This window comes from Drosophila suzukii, chromosome 2R, assembly GCF_043229965.1.
Source record: "Drosophila suzukii chromosome 2R, CBGP_Dsuzu_IsoJpt1.0, whole genome shotgun sequence".
Lineage (NCBI taxonomy): Eukaryota > Metazoa > Arthropoda > Insecta > Diptera > Drosophilidae > Drosophila > Drosophila suzukii.
This window is the reverse complement of record NC_092081.1, coordinates 3611616-3633019: the sequence shown is the minus strand read 5'-3', so window position 1 is coordinate 3633019 and position 21404 is coordinate 3611616. Positions and strand designations below refer to the sequence as shown.

General features: G+C 38.2%; 1 protein-coding gene and 1 long non-coding RNA gene across 9 annotated transcripts; one reads left to right on the top strand and one right to left on the bottom strand.

The window, feature by feature from the left end:
• The first annotated feature begins 710 nt into the window (after positions 1 to 710).
• Amph (amphiphysin) lies at positions 711 to 20536 on the top strand. 8 transcript variants are annotated; one of them, XM_065863115.2, is made up of 11 exons: positions 711 to 1166; positions 15218 to 15353; positions 15427 to 15617; positions 15681 to 15785; positions 15848 to 16018; positions 16143 to 16224; positions 16280 to 16402; positions 17434 to 17847; positions 17908 to 18075; positions 18756 to 18898; positions 19463 to 20536. In XM_065863115.2, the coding sequence occupies exons 1-11, from the start codon at positions 1098 to 1100 to the stop codon at positions 19562 to 19564; spliced, it is 1704 nt and encodes a 567-aa protein (XP_065719187.1). In that variant the 5' UTR covers positions 711 to 1097; the 3' UTR covers positions 19565 to 20536. The 8 variants fall into 8 exon arrangements, with proteins under 8 accessions (XP_065719187.1, XP_065719186.1, XP_016943415.1 ...); XM_065863114.2 differs by having other exon boundaries at positions 713 to 1166; positions 17374 to 17847; XM_017087926.4 differs by having other exon boundaries at positions 714 to 1166; positions 17374 to 18075; positions 19484 to 20536.
• Positions 1467 to 9329, bottom strand: LOC136116526 (uncharacterized). The gene is made up of 2 exons (XR_010653492.2): positions 5662 to 9329; positions 1467 to 3628 (listed from the first exon to the last, which is right to left on the bottom strand). It is a non-coding gene; the product is annotated as an uncharacterized lncRNA (long non-coding RNA).
• Positions 20537 to 21404: the final 868 nt, after the last annotated feature.

The window sequence follows — 21404 nt, the reverse complement described above, 5'->3', positions numbered from 1 at the left end:
ATTATATTTATTAATTATGGCTCATTTTAATCGTTAATTAAGCAATGGGTTTGAAACTCTGCTGCCTGCCTACCCAAGTTATCACCCTGGCTCTTTTAGGGTATGGCAGTATTTCAGGTGCACAGCCACACTACACTTTTCTGCCGCAGCTGAACTGGCGCTAGTGATGTAAGTTTGGGTCGAAACTTCGATGGCAGTGTTCATCGATGGTGCAAAATAATAAGTCGATGTTGTGTGAAACATCGAAACACCAATCCGTTATTTTTCTTTAGTTTTATTGAGATTTCAATTTGTTATTGAGATATTTTGATAAATTAAATAAAAAGGAATTAAGACTTTTTTCTTTTTTCATTGAGTGGCTTAGCTAACAATATAATAAACATAACTTAAAACTATTTCACTTCATGATTTTTTCGTAGTCTTGTGATCAAATGTTGCATTTGGCGCTGTTCCTGTCCATTTTGGTGAAGTGCCTCCAGCACATTTGAAATTGCAAACTATATTTATATGTATTTTTCACAATATACTTACTTCGGCACACAGGGTAACAAAAACCGCGAATTTGTAAGTGCGGCACTGAAACCATATGTTGTGCAATGTTGTGAAACTCGACGCCCGATGTTTTGTCAAACATCGATGCATCGATAAGCATCGGTATGAAACAAAACATCGAAAAACATCGCCCACAAATCTTACATCACTAACTCGCGTTCTCTCGTTTATCACTGTCGTCTTCCACATTCGTCGCCTTTTCTTCTCCGCTCGTCCGTCGACTTGTGCCATTTGTTTTGAATATTCCGAGTGAGTTCGACGCGCCCGTAAAAGTCGCTTCGCATTGCCAAAAATCGGGGGCCGCCTATATAATATAATCTCGTTAACAAGTGTGTGGGGCCGATTTCGCATCGATATTGTTTAGTTTGTTCGAAACGTAAACACAGCACTCGGTTGTTTATCGTGCATTTAAAGTTTCCCGCAAACGGAGGACTGTGCTTTTTCCAGTTGTGCCAGTTAAAAGTAGGAGGCAGCGGCAGCCCAAGTGCAACTATAGAAGGAATATACAGATATTCAAGTTATACCAAATCCCTCGTTCACACTGAATGTCCGAGAATAGAGGCATCATGCTGGCCAAATCTGTTCAAAAACACGCTGGACGTGCCAAGGAGAAGGTGAGTTGGAGTCGCGATGCAAATTGCAACGCCCACGCAAGGTGGGAAGGTCATGAAACCCACCCCCGTACTATGCACCACCCCCAATCGCCGTTAACAGAAACCTTCCAGCCGGAACCGTGTCCCTGCCCTAGTTATCCAGCTGGGTCACCCCCACTTGCACCATTTCCAGGACAGATCTCAAGCGTTTCCAATAAATTTCTAGCAGATGCAGTCTAGTTTTTATAATCCAAAAAGAAAATCAGTGCACACGCAAGTTAATAGAGGCAAACTTAGATAAAAGAGATGAAAAATCAGTAATGTAAAAAAAGCAACAAGTTTTTTTTATTTATTTGGGATTTGTTTTTAAACAAATTTTAAAATAATTAAATTTTACAGAATTGTACGTTACAATTTCTTTCTTATTTAAGTACTTCCATATGATTATAAAATAATTTTTTTTTAATATTTAACATAAAAACTATAAACAAAATTTTCAGAAGTTTGAAAAGCCTTAAAAGTGGTTACACCTCAAAAGCAAATCATTAATTGTAATAAACTTTTTTATAAGTTACAATAAATTGTTGGGCCCTAAAAGTTGTAAGGGCCCTCCCACAAAGATTTCCCTTTGGTAAATCACCCAGAAGATGTGAAGACTGTCTGACACCTGTCGCAGTTTCAAGCCAATCCCAGGTTCGATGATTTTCGTTTTTCCCATTCATGAGATGCGTTCGTTGGATTTTTGAATGTTTTCATCTTTCCGCCGATGCGTACAAGTGAAAGTTGTGTTGTAGTTGTTGTATTATTATATTTATTGTTGTTTGTTGTTTTTGTTGCGTTCGATGCGGCGAAATGTCAATAAAGCGGCCCAAACAACGTGTAAAAGCTGACCCAAAACGGGTTTAGATGCCTTCACTTCACTTAACTTCGACTTCGACGGGCGCATTCCAAGATCTCCAGAGTGGTTCGGCGGCTAAAAATGCTGTAATCTCAGCCAGAGCTGTAGAAACGCTGCTATTGATTTCTATGTATATCCGTGTGAGTTGGCATTTGGGTCTGATTTCTAAAGTTCGTTGGTATTTGAGGTCTTTTTTGGGATGCGACCATCTTGCTCGTGTGTTGGTCATTAAACTTGGAACCACAAATTCCTCGCCTAAATGTCACTGTGAATCGGTATTAGAAGCTGTTTTTCAGGCAGGTTTTCTCCCAGGAAATGTTTTTATTTGGTGGAGTTAAACAAAAGGTTTTCTAGGTTTCAGTAATTTGGGAAATTTATTCAAATCTACCTGGAAAACTAAACTTAAGAAAGGTTATTTAAAGAATATATTTGATTTGTTCAGCTGTTTAACAAAATGTTATTTTAGTGTACCATTAATATTAAATTCACTTAAGGAGCATTTAAAACGTAAAAACTTTTAGAAAATTTTGCAATATCAAGAAGGGAATGCGTTTATAACTCAATCATAAAGTAACTTTGGGATTACTGCCAAATTATGCATAATTAATTTAGGCTCGCGTTGTGGACCCTGGGAAAAAATAGACATTTAGTTTTAACGAAGGCCGTTCTGATCATTCACTTTTATCCGAGTATAATAGACCCAGTTAACTCCTGAATTCGCTTGATTTTTGCCCGGCTCTCTGGTCTAGTTTATTTCATAATTTTCCCTCTAGAATTTTGAAATTTATTTTTAACAAATTTCGTTCTCTGGGCGGAATTCACATCGCTTTATTATTATTTCGCATGGCGTGTGCTCAATTTTCGAGCAAGCAGCAGATTGTGATTTTTTCCCATCGAGCTTCTCGCCAGAGAAAACTTGTCAAGCGCACACAGGCACAGCATCTTGTGGATGCCTAGATACATTTTCGTTTGAGGTGCGTTGAATTTTTCCCCGGCCAGCCAGCCGCGTGAAAATGTCGTTGTCGCCGTCGCTTTTCCTGCCAGTAGTCAATCTTTAAATAGAACTCGCTCATCTCCGAATCCACTGGGTGTGTGTTGTATATATACTGTACAATATTCGGCTTTTGTTTTATAACTCTACGCATACTTTGCCTTTCAGTTTTTCTAAGTTTTCTATTTGCCGAATGGGAGGAGCAATGGGGGAAAGCACACAAAATTTCGCCCGCGCCGCTTTTCTCGCTCCCTGGCTATTTGTCTATTTTTAAGCGGCACCGCACAACAGCTGCCAAAATGTGCTTTCCCCTCGTCCATTTCCCCCGCATTTTGGCCCGATGCAGTGCATCAGCACCGATTGACATTTTATTGGCAGTATTCAACCCGATCCAAACTTGCCTGTTGCATATTGAACTTCTTGTTGCATGCCGACGAAATGTCAACTGTTTTTGGGATTTTATTTATACCGTTTTGTTCACTGCAATTCAAAATCAATGCGAAATTCGCTGTTAATTGCAATTACTTGAATTCTCATCCGATAAATATAGAAAATTGGGCCTGCAAGTCTGCAAATCGGACTGAATTCAGGGATCTAATAAAAAATATTAAAAAGGTTTTATTCTCATAATAACGCAAATAATGTTAGTTAGGTAGTTTGTCTGCGTCTACATTAACGAAATTTGTGATAGATAAAATTAAATTCTTAATAAATACGATTCAAATAATTTTTTTTTAATTTAATATTTTTCAGTTTAAATTTTACTATCCAGAAATCATTAAATGTTCCCTATCCATTTTAATGCTGATCCCATCAATACATAATCAATTTAGTGTCGGCTTTCGCGACAAGTTCTTAATAATGCCCAACCGCTCGAAATACGAAGCGAAGGTATCAAAACCTAACAGATACGTGGAAACATTGGGCGGCTGACTTCAAGAGGGGAAAATAACAACAAAAATGGCTTGTTTACATATAGTTAGCTTGAATATCTGACACTGCAGTTTGAGGCTGTTGAGCAGTTTCATTATATATCAGTATATATCATATTATATGGTCCCAATAATTTATCAAGTGCTGCAGTCTGGCGTTACGCCCCCTTTATCCGAAAGGGGCGTTTTCAAAAGTACTGACCACAGATAGCTCCTATTCAATAGCTTTATTTAATCGAGCGTGAAGCAATCTAAATGTCAGAGACGGATACAAATAAAGATATAGACACCGTAATGCGACAGATGTGATTGTTAAAAGTTATACACACTGAAGCTTATTAAAAAGAAGAGTGTTCAATTATTAAAATTGCCAACAATCGTGCTTGAAAGTGAAGGAGACGGAGGAACTGAGTCTTTTGTGTCACTTTTGATTGCATAACAATTGGAATTACTTCACAGCCGGCTCACTTTGCCTTATTAATGCACAATTGTGCAGTTTGGTAGGTAAAAAGACGAAAGATAAAGTGATTGGGTGTGAAGTTCAAGTGTTAGTCATGAAACTCTCACTACAACACCACCCCCAATAAAAGTTCTATTTAAATCTGCAGTTTGTTGTTTAACCCAAAAAAGAAAAACGACCAGCACAAGCACAAGAAAAACGAAAACAAACTTTTGGAAAATGTGTAGCGCGTGAAAAGACGCAAGGTCAATTACTGCCGATGTCGATTTGTACACTCGAGTCCAAATGAACGAACGCATACCCATACCCACACACGCTCACTCGAAAATCACACGGCCACAGGTCGTATACGTAATTCTTTATTGGCCACTCACTCAACACACACTCTTCGCCATCGATTTGATAATCGGAAATCGAACTGGGACTTCATATTCTGAATAGCTCTCACCTTGCCCACTCAAGCGTACAAACTCATAGAGTTCTAACACGGTATTCTCAGCCTTTTGTTTGGTGCCCTCATATTTGGTTTAAGTTTCGGGATTGCTTTTCTTCAAATACGTATTTCTTATCGTACTTCTCCGCCCTTTTGAGTGATTTCAAATAACTTTTTTTACAGTCCATTTTTTGTATTTTGTAATATTAAATGAGTATTTTAAAACCCAATGGGTTTTAAAAGTTAAGGCTAAACATTGAACAACTTTTGATTTAATTGCAGTAAAGTTTAGATTGTTTTTTCTTCTGTAATTATAAAATTAGTAGATATTAGATATGGCTGACTTTCGATGGTTTCCCAACTTTACTACTCACATATGTTCGGTTGATAATAATTTAAAAGATGATAATCCTATCCTCTTGCTTTGCTTTAGGCCATTTTTATGGTCTTTTTCAAAACTTTAAAAAAGGCGATGATTAATTGACCATTAAATAATATCCAAATACTTTCTTTGGTAGTGTTTTTTTCAATGCAGTTAAATTACTTTCAATATTTTAATGGATACGAAATGTCAGCGGACTATGAAGAAATCTTATACAATTTCACCGCTTGAAAGTAGAATTTTAAGATTTATATTGAGTAAGCAAGTATATACAATTTTTCTCATGTTCTTTCTGAGTTTAGTTAATTATTTATATGATAATTAAATGCCATCAGGTTGGATAAATTCTCATAAAGTGTCTCCATTCAAAAGTGGAGAAAGATACAAAAGCTAATCTCGGGGAACAGTGTTTTTATTTACCTGTCTGACCCCAACTGCTGCTCCAAATCCAAGTCCCCAGTTGGGAACCTGCGCTATCTGGGTCCCAACTTGTTGGCCAAGTCGACTGTCGGATCTGCTTATGCACATAATACATGAGCATCGTATCTCCAGACTGTGTCAGAGGGGAAAAAGTATCAGATTTAGTTCTCTGCTCACTATTCGTATGCGGAAATGGGGAGGAAAAGGGTGGAAAACCGGGGACTAGAACAAAAGGTAGTAGATCGGAAAACAGATCCCAACGCAGATACAGAGCGCTGAGCACGCGAGTTGCTAATGCTGTTGCTGTTGTTCTACTTTGAACTGCAATAAAAAATAGGGGAAAAACAAAAAAAATAAGGCGACTTTCAAGGCATGGGAACCCACTTCTCATACTGCGAAAGTGTTGTCAGTTAGTTAACTTGTTATAATAATTGTTTTTATTTTCTACTGTTGTTTTGGGTGGATTGCAAAACCGGTTTGCGGACTGTAACTGCGTTTCAGCTTACGCAATCGCTGGAATATAATTTATGAATTTAAATATTAATGGAAATGCAAATGCAGCTAAAATACATATTTCGATGTGAAAACTTTCTTTTTATCGCCCGCAAGAGTGGGGAATATGTTACGTAAATATTGGAAGCTTTTCAGCTTAATTGTTTCGTTCTCATTTTTGGGTTTTTTCGCGCTTGTTACGCTCAAATGAATCCGGTGCTAGTGTGTGTTCGGGTATTAGCATCGGAATTAGCATAGTTCAAAATTTGCATCGGGCTTCGAACCCCATACCCTCCCCGTTCTACTTGAGTGGCACAGAAAAAAAAAGTGTATTTCATTTAAACCAAATAAATATGATAGTATTTATGAATGATAAAATCCTTATTTTTGAATATAAGAATCCATTTTTTAAGCCAAATGCCTTTTGCAATATTACAAGAATATCTAAGTTTTTTAATATTTTGTTTTGGTGAGACTTTTTCAACTTGTTGAACCATGTACGTGTTTTGGTTCTCTGTACCACCTGCAGCATTCATCTTTCCGCCAGCAGGGGACGCATTCGTGCCGCTTCGCATTTGATTTCATTTTTGCTGCCACAGCTATTGCCGACTTTTTGCTATTGCCCAATCAGGGACAATTGCTAGACCTCCCCCGCAACCTCTCACCTCCTGGCATCAAAGCAAAATGCACTCGCAGATGATTTCCCGCCACTCTAGTCGAGGTTATGAGCAATTTTCCACCGCTCTGGAAGCGTTTTATGCAATTTTTAGATACAAGAAGAGGGGATTCCATTGCAGCCCGGGGAAGTAGTTAATTTCAATGAGATTTACACGGCACTGACTTTTCAGAGGGTTGGGGCATTTATCCACGTTTGACTTTTTCAATGTCAGTTGCATAATTTAGCAACAAGTGGTTTCTGCGGTTTCCCTCGTGTTTATCATTTTAATTGTATAATTTTCAACTGGATTCTATTCTTGAAAAATGCATTAAAGGCTGGCACGAAAATTGCCACAGAAACTAAACGTATTCTGAATGCTCAAATAGAAATTCAATTGGGGCACGGCAAGGAAATGTGCAACTATTCTGGTTTTGTTTGATCTCCGAATGTGGGAAAAGTTTTTGGAATAATAACGCCAAAGGAATAAAAATGTATTAGAAAATGATTATTTGGCGAGCAACATAGGGAATATCCAGAGTGCATTTTCTCCTAGGCTGTTTCGGTCTTCGATCAAGTGGAAAATTCAGTTTTTCAGCGTTTTGTAAATATTTTCGTAATGTACTGCCTGCCAGCTGCGTGGATTTGTAATTAAAAGCAGTTCACTGACTTTTGCACAATTTGCAATTGCGAAACGTGTGTAAAAATGGAGAGAAACATAGGGGTAAACAGAAGGAGAAGTGGATTGAGAGATTGCCTGGGAGCTGGAAAAAATTGTCAATCGTCAGTGGTGCGTGCTGAAACTCCACTTTTCCTCTCATTTCCCTTTTTCTTTATTTTTCCCTGCTTAGCATGGTTTTTCGATTTTTCAAGCGAACATTCCTATCAGTATAAATGTGTTTCCTACGTATTTATGGTGTTTCCAAATTTAAGTCTGCTCTACATGACGTATGCGTGATATTGCAATTGATTGTGGCGAAAACAATTGAAAAACTCATGCCTTTATCAATGAGATTTGACTATAATGGCAAGAAAAAATCTAAATTGGTCTGATAAGCGCTCGTCACACGGGCTCTGTAACGAAATGGAATTCGCAACTTTCAGTCCCCCTGAAATTCCTACCTTATATACCTTCTTATCAGCGGAATCGTTTTTGTTTTGTTTCTCTGTTCGCTGGAGTTTATTCACACTACAAAAACAAATGGGAAAAGGTTAACCGTGACCATGTTATGCAACGATTATTTTTGATATCGGATGGAACTCAAGGTAGATGAACATAGTTTTTATAGCTGAATGGGCCAGTACTGAAAATGTTACAAACTTAGAGTCTAAAAGGCAATTTAATCATTTTTATTGACATTTTACTCCATTTCCATTGCTCTTGACCCACTTTATATGGCCCAGTGATTCTGCTGACGATTTGGTAACGATCTGTTTAGCGATTTCCCGCATTGTTCATCTAATGCGTCACGTGCCATAAAGTAGCTACATTTTATATTTTGGGTAATGTATGCAAATCACGTGGAGTGTTTCTTCAATGATCTCTGATGGCAGGCACTTGATATTTGCAATGAGTTCACTTTACGCTCCAATGCTAAACGAGCCAGATTCAAAGATACAATGACACAAAGATGCCGAGATAAAGATACCAACTACATGTGGTTGAAACACTTTGACTAGTGCTAAGTATCCGCTCATGATTTGACCGCATTCACAAATATTTGTCAGTTACGAGAACATTTGCGGCCGTCTGATATATGTTCAATGTGTGTTTTTGCTTTTCTCAATATCTTGTGATCGATTAGCATGGATGTATCACAATTGCGGCCATAATTGTGTAACCCAAAAAGCGTTCTTCCAAAAGTTGAAGGTGAAAATATGCGGTGGCAAAATTCAAAGGCTATTTTTCCAGCTCAGCCCAGCGTTAATCATGCGTCTCTATTGCTGTCCAAGGTTTATTTAAAATCTGTTTTGGTGCTGATTCAGGTCGTTTTAATTGTAAGTAACTCATCGTTACTAAGCTAACTAAGTACATATACTTTAATTCATAAAAACCGAGCATGACGACTATAATATTTCTGTAAAATGTCACATTCTCTGGAGAGAGACATCTCTGACTATGATTTATTTACTTAAAACCCGTCTAGATGTATACACGTGATATATATTTCTGAAGACGTGATCGCCGAAAACGGTGAAAAATTCTCGACGTTACATAACCAGATAGTAATGCACACACAGCCAAGCGAAACACTTGAAAACAATTCGCAAAAACCTGTCGCCATGCAATAATCTCGCAAGCTGCTGAAACGACAATAATTGCGCGGCTTTTGTCTAGCTATAAAAGTATCTGAGTATCTCTCAGATACACAGCTGAGGCCGAGCTTAAATAACTGTCGCCGAATGCGTGCTCAGCGGAAGCTTATTAATATCGTATATAACCGATAATAAAATAAAAAATTAAGGAAAACCTGTTGCGGACAATCCCCGATTCCCAAACTTCCCGACCCCCCTCTTGAATATCCGGTTGAATCCGCCTCTTATTCATTTATTAGTTGCATTTCATTGAATCTAACCAATTTTCGTTTGGGACCGTAAAAACTTTTCACTTTGACAGGGAATCCGTTGACTTTATAAAACGTTTTTTGGCTTTTCATTTGAGCTGGTCGCTGTTGTTTACTTAGCCCATTCGTATTCCACTTGCAATTAGCCTGGCATGTTTTCTATTTTCTATTTATTTTGAAATAACAACAAGAGCAAATGTTTGGCTTGGTTCAGTGAAAACGTTTTCCATTCGAAATGCAGTGCCAAATGAAAGTGCTGGGATCAAAAAAAGGTCTTTATAGCCGGGCTCAATTAAGGAAATTAACATAGACGTTCATTATCAATTCAGCTTGCAATAAATATCTGGGCAAAGATCTGAAAATAATCTCTGAAAATGAATCATGCAAATATGTAGCTACTGCTAACATCTTTTTATTTGCCAGATAAGTAATGATGTTGGTCGCACACAGAAAAAAACATTCAAGATTGAATATAACACATTTTGAATCTGACATATTTCATTTTAAAACTTAATAAATTTTGAAAATACATTTGAAAGACGGATGGAGTCTAAGTGAACTGTCCAAAGTGTAATCGTTTTAGTTGTTTAAAATTAATTTTATTTAAAGTATTAAGTTTCAAAATGTTTGCATTTTTTGAGTGCTCACTGTTCCCAGTTCCCAAACTAGTTTGGCGAAAGATTTCTCTACTAATTAGCAAGCTGCTCCCCAAGTTGACTAGAATCCAGCGAAATTTCCGCGGGCCAGCGTTTTCTTCATCTTTGTGGCCAATGGTTAATGCTAATTGATAAATCACATGACAAGACGGGCTGGAAGCATCTCAAATTCTCCGATCCGTGCATGCATGTGGGATAAATATTAGTTTTCTACGGCAGCTCCTCTTCTTCTTGCGCCGATTCCTCCCTTCTTTTGCCGATTCGAACTTTCTACGAGTACAAACGAGTTTCACTTTCCACTTGCCTGAGCCGATTTGACCAAAGAAAGCGATGGAAAAGAAAAAATAAAGAAAAGAGAGCCCGAATGAAGATTATGCAAAATGGGAATGGAATTGATATCGTTCATCGAAGTTGCGCAACGGAATTCGATTTACATATGTAAGAAATCTGTCCATTTACGTTCCATTTCAATCTCCATCCTAACTCGAGCTTAATAACCATTTGAAGTCATTATTAATCGAAATTACCATAACCATATGTCAGTTCTCTGTCACATGACTCTCGGGGGTGGTGTTTTTTTCAGGGGAGGATAGTCTGGGCAAGGTGCCAAAACCGGTTACTGCCCACAAATAATTTGTTGCTGTCATCATCGACTCAATAAGCACCGCTAACCAAACGGAGCAACAAGTTGGAAAAAACGTAGAAAATAGTCGTAAAAAAGTGGGTAAAGAAAAATGTACTTTTGTGGTAATAGGCTAGGTCTTTGGCTTGTCCCACACGAATACATATAGATTCCAATACTGAGATTCAAATGGAAAGGTACACTTGGAGTCAGTGCTAGAAAAGTTTCATCAGTTTTTGGTGTAGCAGTAGCAATAATTATAAATAAATATTTTCTAAAATTCAAAACGTATTCCGTAAATAGCTGAACTGCTTTTTAACTCAATTAGGAACAAATTAACTGTTATAATGGGCAAATATTTTTCTAGTAATAGATTTTTATATGATTTTCAATAAAAGGATGCCTCCGTTTTATTAGTGACAGTAAAAATCTTGAAGTATTCCTTTATCAAAAATAGGGTAAGATAGAAACCTATTGCAAACACGCGTTCCTACTATAGATTACCATTTTTTTTAATTTTCGAATAATTTTTCATAAGTGTACCTAGCTATAGATACATGTCATTAAACTGGGCGGCCTCAACACTGGCACAAGGCAAGAGGGTCCGAAGTTGGCCCGGCTAAAAAGTCTTCTTCGGGCACACTGATCTCTGCACTTCCCCCTTTTCTCTACTTTCCTTTCCCCATCACCCGTGTCATGGCACATTTCCACATTTCTCTCGCCATTTCTCCTCCTGCCTGCCATCCCCTTTCTCTTTTCTCGCTTTTCGCCGGCGGGCGCATTATTCATGCCAATTTCTACAAGTTTTTTCACAATTGTTCTGCGTCTGTTATTTGTTCTCAGTATAAGTAGACAATGTAGATATATACATGGTTAGATACTCGTAGATACTTGGATGCATACAGCTGTATATCTACTCTTTTACTCGTTTTAAACCTCCTCTAGCCTGTGATTTATGCAGGGTATAAATGGGGATTATTAAATAGTACAGTGTTTTAATCTGTACTAAAAATGATACAATGAACTTGGGGAGTTAGGACTTAAGAATTGAAGTTTAATAATTTAAGTTACGTTATTTCTGATTTGTTATCAATCTTGGATGAGTCATAGATTTTAAGAAGTGGCAATGAAGTGAGTGTAAGTGTTTCTACTGTTAAAAAGAATATTTTAAAACAGTTTAACCAGATAATACCGAATTCCTTATTTTTCTATTTAAAAGAGCATATTAAGTTAATGTTTTATTAATAGGACTTATTTAGTTCAGGGAGTGAATAATATTGACTAATGCGTGTCGTGTCGGTTAAATAATAAAACCTCAAATTAACAATTTCCAGGCAGTTTTTGAATTTTTTTTTCGATATCTTTTTGCCCTTTACAATATAACTAGTAATCCAATCGCTTTTATATGCTCGTTTAAATTTTTTAAAGTAATGAGTGCAGGGTAACCCTCTTGTCGGACTTGATTACTAGACTTGTTGCACGGGCCTGTGGGTATCTCTTGCAACTGCCACTGTCTGCCACTGCGCATTCCTTGCAAACTGGGCCAACGTCTGCTTATGGCCAAATGCGAGTGAACATGTCCCACATTTCCCCCACCGATGTGCACTTAACTTTTGTTTGTTTGCACTTCGCTGAGCGTGCCGTTTCATTTCATTAGATTGCAGTTGATTCCCTCCCCGGACAGATCCGAAACAGCTGTGCGATGTTGTCATCCATTTCAGCCATCCTACGACCCACATCCTACGCCCAAATCTGCACATCAAACACACCAAATCGAGACATTTTCCACTGTGGTCGAGGTCGTTGCTGTTTCTGTTTCAGTTTTTTATTTCTACTTCTTTTTCCAGACAGCCAAACTGGTTAACCGAAAGTTACCCTAAAATAAAGCCCACGTTAAACTGCAGGTTTCAAAAGAGTGCACTTAACAAAAATATAGAAAATAAATTTTAATAAATCGTAGCCGGTTCTTTTTTTTATATTTTAAATAAGAAATTAATCTGAAATTATTCTCCACTTAAACTCGATAACCTGTGAATCTCAATCTAGGTCCTTGTCTTTTATTTTCCATCCTAACCCCCACTTTTTTTTCTGTGTAGCTGAACCATATGGTATCAAACTTGTGGCTAAAATGGATTGCCCTAATAACCTTTTCGTGGTTAAACATTTATTGGACCCAACTTTAAGTTTATTTGACCTTTTTTCGGCCTGCGGCGGGATCCCCCGCGTAGAAAAGCTAAACGCACATGTTGCATGGGTGGTTGCTATCGAAATAGGAATACACAAATTATATATAGGCAAGTCTAGGCGTACAGATATGATTTTTGGCAAGAGATCGCGAGAGAGGAAGAACATAAAGAGAAGGCGGGCTAGAGCGACGTCAGTTTTTAAATAAATGACAAAATCTGCAGAGGCAGACGTTCCACATATACAGACTATATGTGCGCGCCTCTAAATATACATATGAATTGAAAATTACGATGAAAAAATTTGGTGACGCAAACTGTGACAGGCATTACACATGGCCAACAAAAAACTATAAAGAAAACCTCAAAACGGAAGTGACCAGCTACAATGGTCCTTGTTTCGCTCACCTCAAAAGAATTGATAAGAATTCCAGCCTTGGCAACAAAAGAATCACAATATCTATTCGGCTTGTAGCGCGTCTATTTGATAATAACTTTTAATAAGACAATCTTTAGCTGAATGCGATTGACTCAGACCGGCACCCACTTAAGTTCCCGATTTACAGATCGAACCAACTAGGGAGTCAGGTAAACAAAGACCTTAACCAGAAACATAACCGCTTGGTTTCAATTTCGAAAATGGTCATTAAAATGTCTTAAGGCGGCAACCAGTTTGTTGTTTAGGCCATATAGTCATAAAGGCTTTGTGTGTGTGTGTGTCTTGGCCTTAAAAGGTTCATGCGGTGGAGCTGCACTTGCTGGAAGTTTGCGACATACTCTTGGCCAAGGAAAAGAACTTTGACTTGTTCATAAGGAACAGCCGCTAAAGATTGATGTAAATATGTGCGGCAATTTAACCACTTGTAAACCTAATTCAACTGATTGCCGGCACTTTAGGTATTAGCATATCATCACACAACTGGACTATAAAATACTCGTAACTGTTTAAAACGACCCACAGATAAGATATGCTCGTTGAAGGGCATTTCATGTTCTTGTTCATCGAGCGATTCTCCTACAGTTCTGACTTGGCTAATACCGTATGCGTGCCACATGTCGTGGCTCATTTGACAATCGCTCATAACGGGGCTTAAGCGATTGGTCAAAAAATTCTATTAAGTAAAGCAACAAACCTGCCCTCAGAGAAAATCCAATTCAAAACTTCCGCACAATGGTAGCTACACGAAAAAAAATTATTGCTGAACCAATTCTCAATTTAATTAAAATTTCAAGTTTAATTGTTAGTCCTTTAAATATAGTTTTCTTCGAATCTTAAACTGGCATAAAATATTACATTTTTTACTGTGCATTTATTTAAATGAGCATGAACACCTGAGAAATAACTGCAGGTATATCAAATTATCTATCTGCCGAGTTTTGCGCAAAATTCAATTAGCCAACCTTGTTATCTGCTGATGCTTCTTCTTTTTTTGGCCAGTTCAGATAGGAGTGCTATGGCCTTAAATATTTGGCCGGCATTTGTTGAATCTCGGCAAATAGGGTATTTTCCTCTTATCGCCGGGTATCTTTGAGCACGTTGCGTATACGCACAGATGGCCGAGAGCCAGTCACTCTGACTTTCGGTACGTGGGCGATTTATTCTGTGACGACGATGACGAAAACTGTTACAAGGCTGAGTTGTCAATGTGCTCTACAGTTTACAGACACATTCCAAGGTACCCTGCCTCCAAGCATTTCCTGCCGCCACCCCCTCATCTTTCCTCACTTTTTGTTCTTCAATTGGTCGTCGAAAAGCCATTAACAGTGGCACGGATAAGTGCCACAAATTGACCGGAGGCAAAAAAAAAAGAAGAACAAATAAGTATAACATCGTTCTTAACCCAAATGCCGTTGACAGCGGCATTTTTAACACACATTCGAGTGGATAAACTCTTGCCAGCGATAAGCTATTGCGGAGATCCGCATGTGCCAACAGATTTAGCGAGTTTTTCTATTTTCCGACACCAAGAGAACGAGAATAAGACAAACAACCAGCCGCCAACAATTGCCAAATAGTTCTATTTTATTTATACTTTTTGGGCCATTTGTGGTTCCGCTGAGTGCAATGATTGAGTGATTCCAAGCCGAGTTTAATGCTGCCCACATTCCAAACATTTTTGAATTCGAAATGCTGTTATTGACCGACCTTGCCTTGCCCACTCAGACAATGTGAACTTAAAATTTCAGTGTCCGCATTTGAAAACCAACATTTTTTTAAAGAAAGAATAATATTATAATTATATTCCTTTTAAAAAAATATTTGTAGAATTCTTGAGTTAATTATTTATATTTTCTTTTGTCGGGTGATATAAAATATTTCCATTTGTTCCTCTTGCCTTTTGTGTGGAAAACTTCGTCTAAACACCTACTCTGATTTCTTACAGATTTTACAAAATCTGGGAAAAGTCGACTGCACCTCAGATGAAATTTTCGACGATCACCTGAACAACTTTAACCGCCAACAGGCGAGTGCCAACAGATTACAAAAGGAGTTCAATAACTACATAAGATGTGTTCGAGGTAAGACATCCCCCTTAAATTCTGTAAATTTGCAAGTTCAATTGGTATTGACATATATCCTATGTTCCAACAGCTGCACAAACCGCCTCCAAGTCGCTGATGGACGCCGTTTGCGAGATCTACGAGCCACAATGGACCGGCCACGAAGCCCTGCAGGCGCAAACGGGCGCCTCGGAGAGTTTATGGGCGGACTTTGCGCACAAGTTGGGGGATCAAGTCCTCATACCGCTCAACACATACACCGGACAGTTTCCCGAAATGAAGGTAAAATAGCCTCAAAACTATCATGGTGAGCTACGTTATTAAAACTCTGTAATATTTCTAAAGAAAAAAGTCGAGAAGCGCAACCGGAAGCTGATTGACTACGATGGCCAGCGTCACTCGTTCCAGAATCTGCAGGCCAATGCCAACAAGCGCAAAGATGATGTCAAAGTGAGTAACATTGTTGAGTATAATGACTCAAGAGATTTTTAAAATATGTATTTCATTCATAGCTAACCAAAGGACGCGAACAGTTGGAGGAAGCCAGACGCACCTACGAAATCCTAAACACGGAACTCCACGACGAGCTGCCTGCCTTATATGACTCTAGGATACTGTTTCTGGTCACCAACTTGCAGACGCTTTTTGCCACAGAAAATGTTTTCCACAACGAAACGGCCAAGGTGGGTCTTGAACACCAATCGAATAGTATAAGATGGTCCCAATATAAACATTGTTTCAAAAATGATATACTTATTTATTCCTACAATACATTTATACCACCTCTTTCCATATTTTCGAGAACAGATTTATTCGGAACTAGAGGCGATCGTCGACAAATTGGCCACAGAATCGCAGCGCGGCTCCAATACGCTACGCAAACAAACAAGTAAGGCTTTAATTACGTATCGCATTCTGTTATTAACCCGTGAACTATTAAATAGGCAATCCCATCAAGACATCGAGTCCAGTGCAGCCGCCAGTAAATAAGTTAAACAACGCCAACATCAACAGCAACTATCAGAATCAAATAACCACAAACGGTGGCTCCAGTTTGGCAAACAGCCGTAAGTCCCCTCAACAGGTTTTTTATAAGATCTCCCTCTATATATCTTTGTATCTCTCCCGGAGAGTCTCTTTTTATTTTCTGTTATTTATTAAATCTTTTATTTCTTTGCTTTTCCTTGATTTTCAACGTTTTTTTAACGATCGATTAAACAAACAAAAAATAATCGTTATAAATTGCTCAAAACTGTACAAACAATCAACAAACAATCTCATAAAAAAATCCATTAAAGTTTAAATATATATTTCTGTTTTGATGTACTATATAAAAAGAGCTCAATATAATACACAACATATAGAAAATTTGTATAAACATATATTATATTTGATATTCGCACCAATACCTGGCATATACTATACGAATAATATTCTGATGATGGTGATGATTTCGCTCAAGTTTTTTGCAATTTATAAGAAATTGTTTGATTTAATTTTGTTTGGCAACTAATTTTGTTAACTATTCGTATTGAATTTTAACCAAAAACCACCTTTGGCACTGCGAAAACATTCCATTTGTAGACAATTTAGTTTGTAAATAAAGACGAAATTGTTGGCGGCGGTCTGGCGATCTGGGCTAGCTTTAATCTTACTTTATAAGGGACATGTAAATATTGACCCCATTATTCTATCCTTTAAGCAATTCAAAATTGAGATTGGCAGCCACGCAAAATGAGGTATCCCAGGTTGCTATCGACTGACTGAACGGACAAATGGAATGTTGCATGTTCTTGTTGCTTTTTGAAAGTTCTGATTGAGTTTTTCCCCTTGCCCTAACTCGCATGTCCTGAGTTTTATTTGATTTGTTTTCTCTCTTTTTTTATTTAATCTTTTGTTTGGAATGATGCTAACCACAAAACAAAACGAAACCAAATTGAATGATATAACAAAACAAATGCATTCGACAATCAACAAAATCACAACGTATAAAATGAAACAAAAATAAAATACACACGCGAAACGACACAACAATTAGCGACATCCACCAGCTCGTCGCTGCAAGAGCCTCGATTTGATTCAGTTTCTTCAACACCAGAACCGCCCCAGGAATCCCCAGCAGCAGCGGTAGCAGCAGCCACGCCCAGTAGTCCCACGGAGAACGGGGTAACCACCAAGTCAGTGGAGCGTCCCGAGTTGAGTGGTCTGAATGCGAGTGCCAAGGCAACCACAACCACGCAGACATCGCCCACGGAGGAGAAGGTGGTGGTCAGTGAAGTGAAGCCATCGCAAACTGAAGGAGCCACAGCCGCAGCAGTAGCAACCGCTGCAACACCTGCCCCACCAGCCACACCTGCCCAAGTCAATGGCAACAACAATGAACCCTCGATCCCCAAGGAAGGTGGCAAACACCCGAAGGAACTGCCATCCACCACATCCAATGCGGAAGCTGCTGCCGAGGCGGCGGCCAATAATGGCAATTCCATCGAGGAGCACAAGCAGAAGAAATTAGGTAATGACACAACAGCAACAGAAACAGAAACAGTCACCCAGCACTTAGCTACATCAACAGATACAGATAAAGTAGTAACCAAATCAGATACAGATACAGATACTAAGACCAGCACAGGCACAAGTCAGAAAGGTAGACCAGTACCAGTAGTTAATAGGCACAGCGTAAATAATCTTAATAAGAATCCGTTCGAGGATGACGACGATCGCATCTACGAGGTGCCCGCTGGTGAGTAAACCTCAAAAACGAGTCCACTGGGTGTCCACACTCGCTTTCTCTCTATCACACTGTAGTCTTCTCACTCTCTCTTCGCATCCCTCGATGGATCACGTCTAATCTTCTGTAATCTAAGCTTTAGTCTCCTGTGTGATTGTCGTCTAAACCAAATTGAGGATTACTGTATTGGTATTGTATTGTAAAACGATTGTGTGGCATGCTGCGTGGGGCATCCACAACGGCAGGATCTCAATCTCATTTCCTGGGCTGTGCATCTATCTCTGTATTTCATTTAGAACCTTTAGTACTTAGACTAAGCCACTTCATGTTGTCTTAATTCGGGATTCGAACACGTAGGTTATCGTACAACTATCTCAATAATAATCACCCATCCATTTACCATTGCTTGCACGTTCGCTGCTTCAGTCGTTTATCCGTTGGTTTTTGCCCAACTTTTTCACCCCACTGAAAAACTAACAGCCCAAAAAATTATAAAAGCCTGAGAAAGCGCAACAATCACTAACCCACTTTGGCCAGGATTGCGTTTCCGTTGTTCCTTGCGTGCCTTTGTCTACTAAACTCGGTTATGAAACTTTCGATGTACACTGTGTGACGTACGAGTCCTTTAGGGTTTTGGTACTCACTCCCTACAAATAGATCCTAAGATGGAAACCATTTATTTCTTTGAACAGATGCCAATACCGCCGACTTGCCGCCCGGCGTCCTTTATCGGGTTAAGGCCACCTACGGCTACGTTAAGGAGGATGTGGACGAGCTTAGCTTCGAGATCGGAGACCTTATTCGCGTTATTGAGTACGACGATCCCGAGGATCAGGTAAAGTCGATTGAGTAAAACTGTTGTGTCATCATATGTATAATACCCCAGCAGACGATTTTGTAAACTTGGGCAGGATGATTTAAAGTTATTGTCTGTCTTTATTATTTGTACTTCTGCATTATTTTATGGCTATTATTTTCTGTTGAAAGGAGCAAATTTATTCTTCCAGTACTTAGTTGTGAGCTCAAGTATTATTCACTACAGAATAGCATAAAAAATGGCAAGCCGTACATTTATTAACGCATTAATTAATTTAACTTCATATATTTTCGAACAACATTTTAACAAAAATAACCTTTTCCAGTTATAAATCAGAGTTTACAATGTAAACTCTCTTAAAACGGAAAGGATTTCACAGTTGATAGTACTTATCTTATCCCTGAAAATAACAAATTAAGCCTAAGGGATTCTGAACATCGCCTTTAAAGTAATGTAACACACCTGCTTGGGTATCACCTACTTCGGAATCCGAAGATAAACTCTCCCCGAGCTTTGCACGCGCTAGTTTCCCCCTCCGCGCCAAATGCAGACCTCCGCACTTCCTGTCTATATTGAGTTCAGTTCTTTATTGCCAACTTGCAGGAGGAGGGCTGGCTGATGGGTCAGAAGGAGGGCACCACCGAGAAGGGACTCTTCCCCGCCAACTTCACGCGACCCATCTGAAGTGACCAACTGCGGGTCAACTGGGCTAGCAACGAACCAACAACAACTTCAGTTACACCATAAAACACTTTTCGACCGGAGATCCCAATCCAAACTTTCGGCCAAATTTTCTTTGTGAGCGCTGCTTTCGTTTTTGTCCAGTTAATAAATTCTTGTTTTGTGAAATGTATTCGGGATTGGCAGCCCAATCGAGGGATTGTTCGAGCAGTGCTTCCAACAAAAATTGTTATTGTTAACGAGAACCAACACCACACAAAGAAGAACGCAGATAAGGAACGAGAGAGAATATTTTGGAAATGTTTCAAACATTATTTTTTAGTTCTAAGTTTCAACAAAATCTAAAGCATAAACCTACGTATACATATATTATTTGTTAATCCTATTATTGTGCTCATAATTAATGCGATCAAAACGTATCTAATTTGTAATTTGTTAAAGGCAAACCACAAATGAAACGCATATCACTCGAAAGCCAGAGTAATTGTTAAACAAATCAAAAGTCGAAGGAGAAGGCCTGAACCTTTTGTATTTGTGTATTTTGCAAATATGTAGTACGAGTTTTTTATAGTCAATTGAGTGTATTTTTGGGGCGATGCAAAAAAGGCCAGATGTAATTCCCCTGTGGTCCCCGAAGTTTTGAAAATTGTTTTCAAGTGACAACTTGAACGTTTAGCGATTATGTGTATTTTAATTTGTACTTTGGTTTTTAATTTTCGTCTGAGAGACTCAAACTAGCTGCAGCTTTATAACACGAACACAATCCAATAGTCACTAACCGATCGATTCGATGTTTTTATTTTATTTAACTTGATTGTAAATCACACGAGACCCGAAATAATTGTTTAAATTGTGCACACACTGTAAAGTTATTATTTTAATTTTATTTAATTAATTTAAACACTTATTTATCGCATGAACATATTGAACAAATGATAATAATTTACAGAATCAAATAAAACATAGATTAAATAAGATGAATTTTTTAATTTGGCGGGCAATTCCGGGGCTAAGAAATACAGAAATTTGTATAATGGTTGGTGACCGGCTTGTACGTAATTTATTTCGATGTCCTTTTAGGGGTGCCAGCTGTTTTTAACCACAAATAAAACATTTCCTATTACCATTTATTTGGTAAGACTATAACAATAAAATAATTACGTTTTAGATTTTATTAAATTTATTCTTGCTTATCACACATATTTGAAGGGACTGAATCTAAAAATTTGTATATCATAACTTCTGTGTTAAAATGAATAATGTTATAAGTATGTCAGTATTGAGGCCTAACATTTTTATTACGAAAATATTTCAATTATTTTTAAAATACTAAAATCGCATATGTAAACTGCTTGTAATTGGTGCTTGCTGTGCGCACAGTACAGCATTTAATGGTATATTTCGAAGCGCGTCGGATGGTACGTCTGCGTCGATTCCCGCGCGGTCACACTGTCCTCTAGAGGTGAGAAACATTGACGTTTGCGTATCGATGTTTTTGGATGTTTGTAATTTATTTATGCCGAAAGTTCAAAACTTTGGCTACAGGGAAGAACCAGTCATAGTTACTGGGACTTTAGGCCGGCATCAATGTTTGTAATACAAAAAACATTTATTTAAACGAAATAATTTAGTAACACCAATTACAGGGAAACGGACTTAGATAGTAGATTTTTTCAGCCTAATCTGTTTTTCTTCCTCACGAAAAAATAGCATAGTTCTGAATAATATCTTATTGCAGTGTAACGTTAACATAATTATTATAATATTAAAAACTATATGGAAAAGATAAGTTTGTTGGCGGCGCCAAAATGTATATACCGAATTCGGTGTGTCTTAGGCGTTT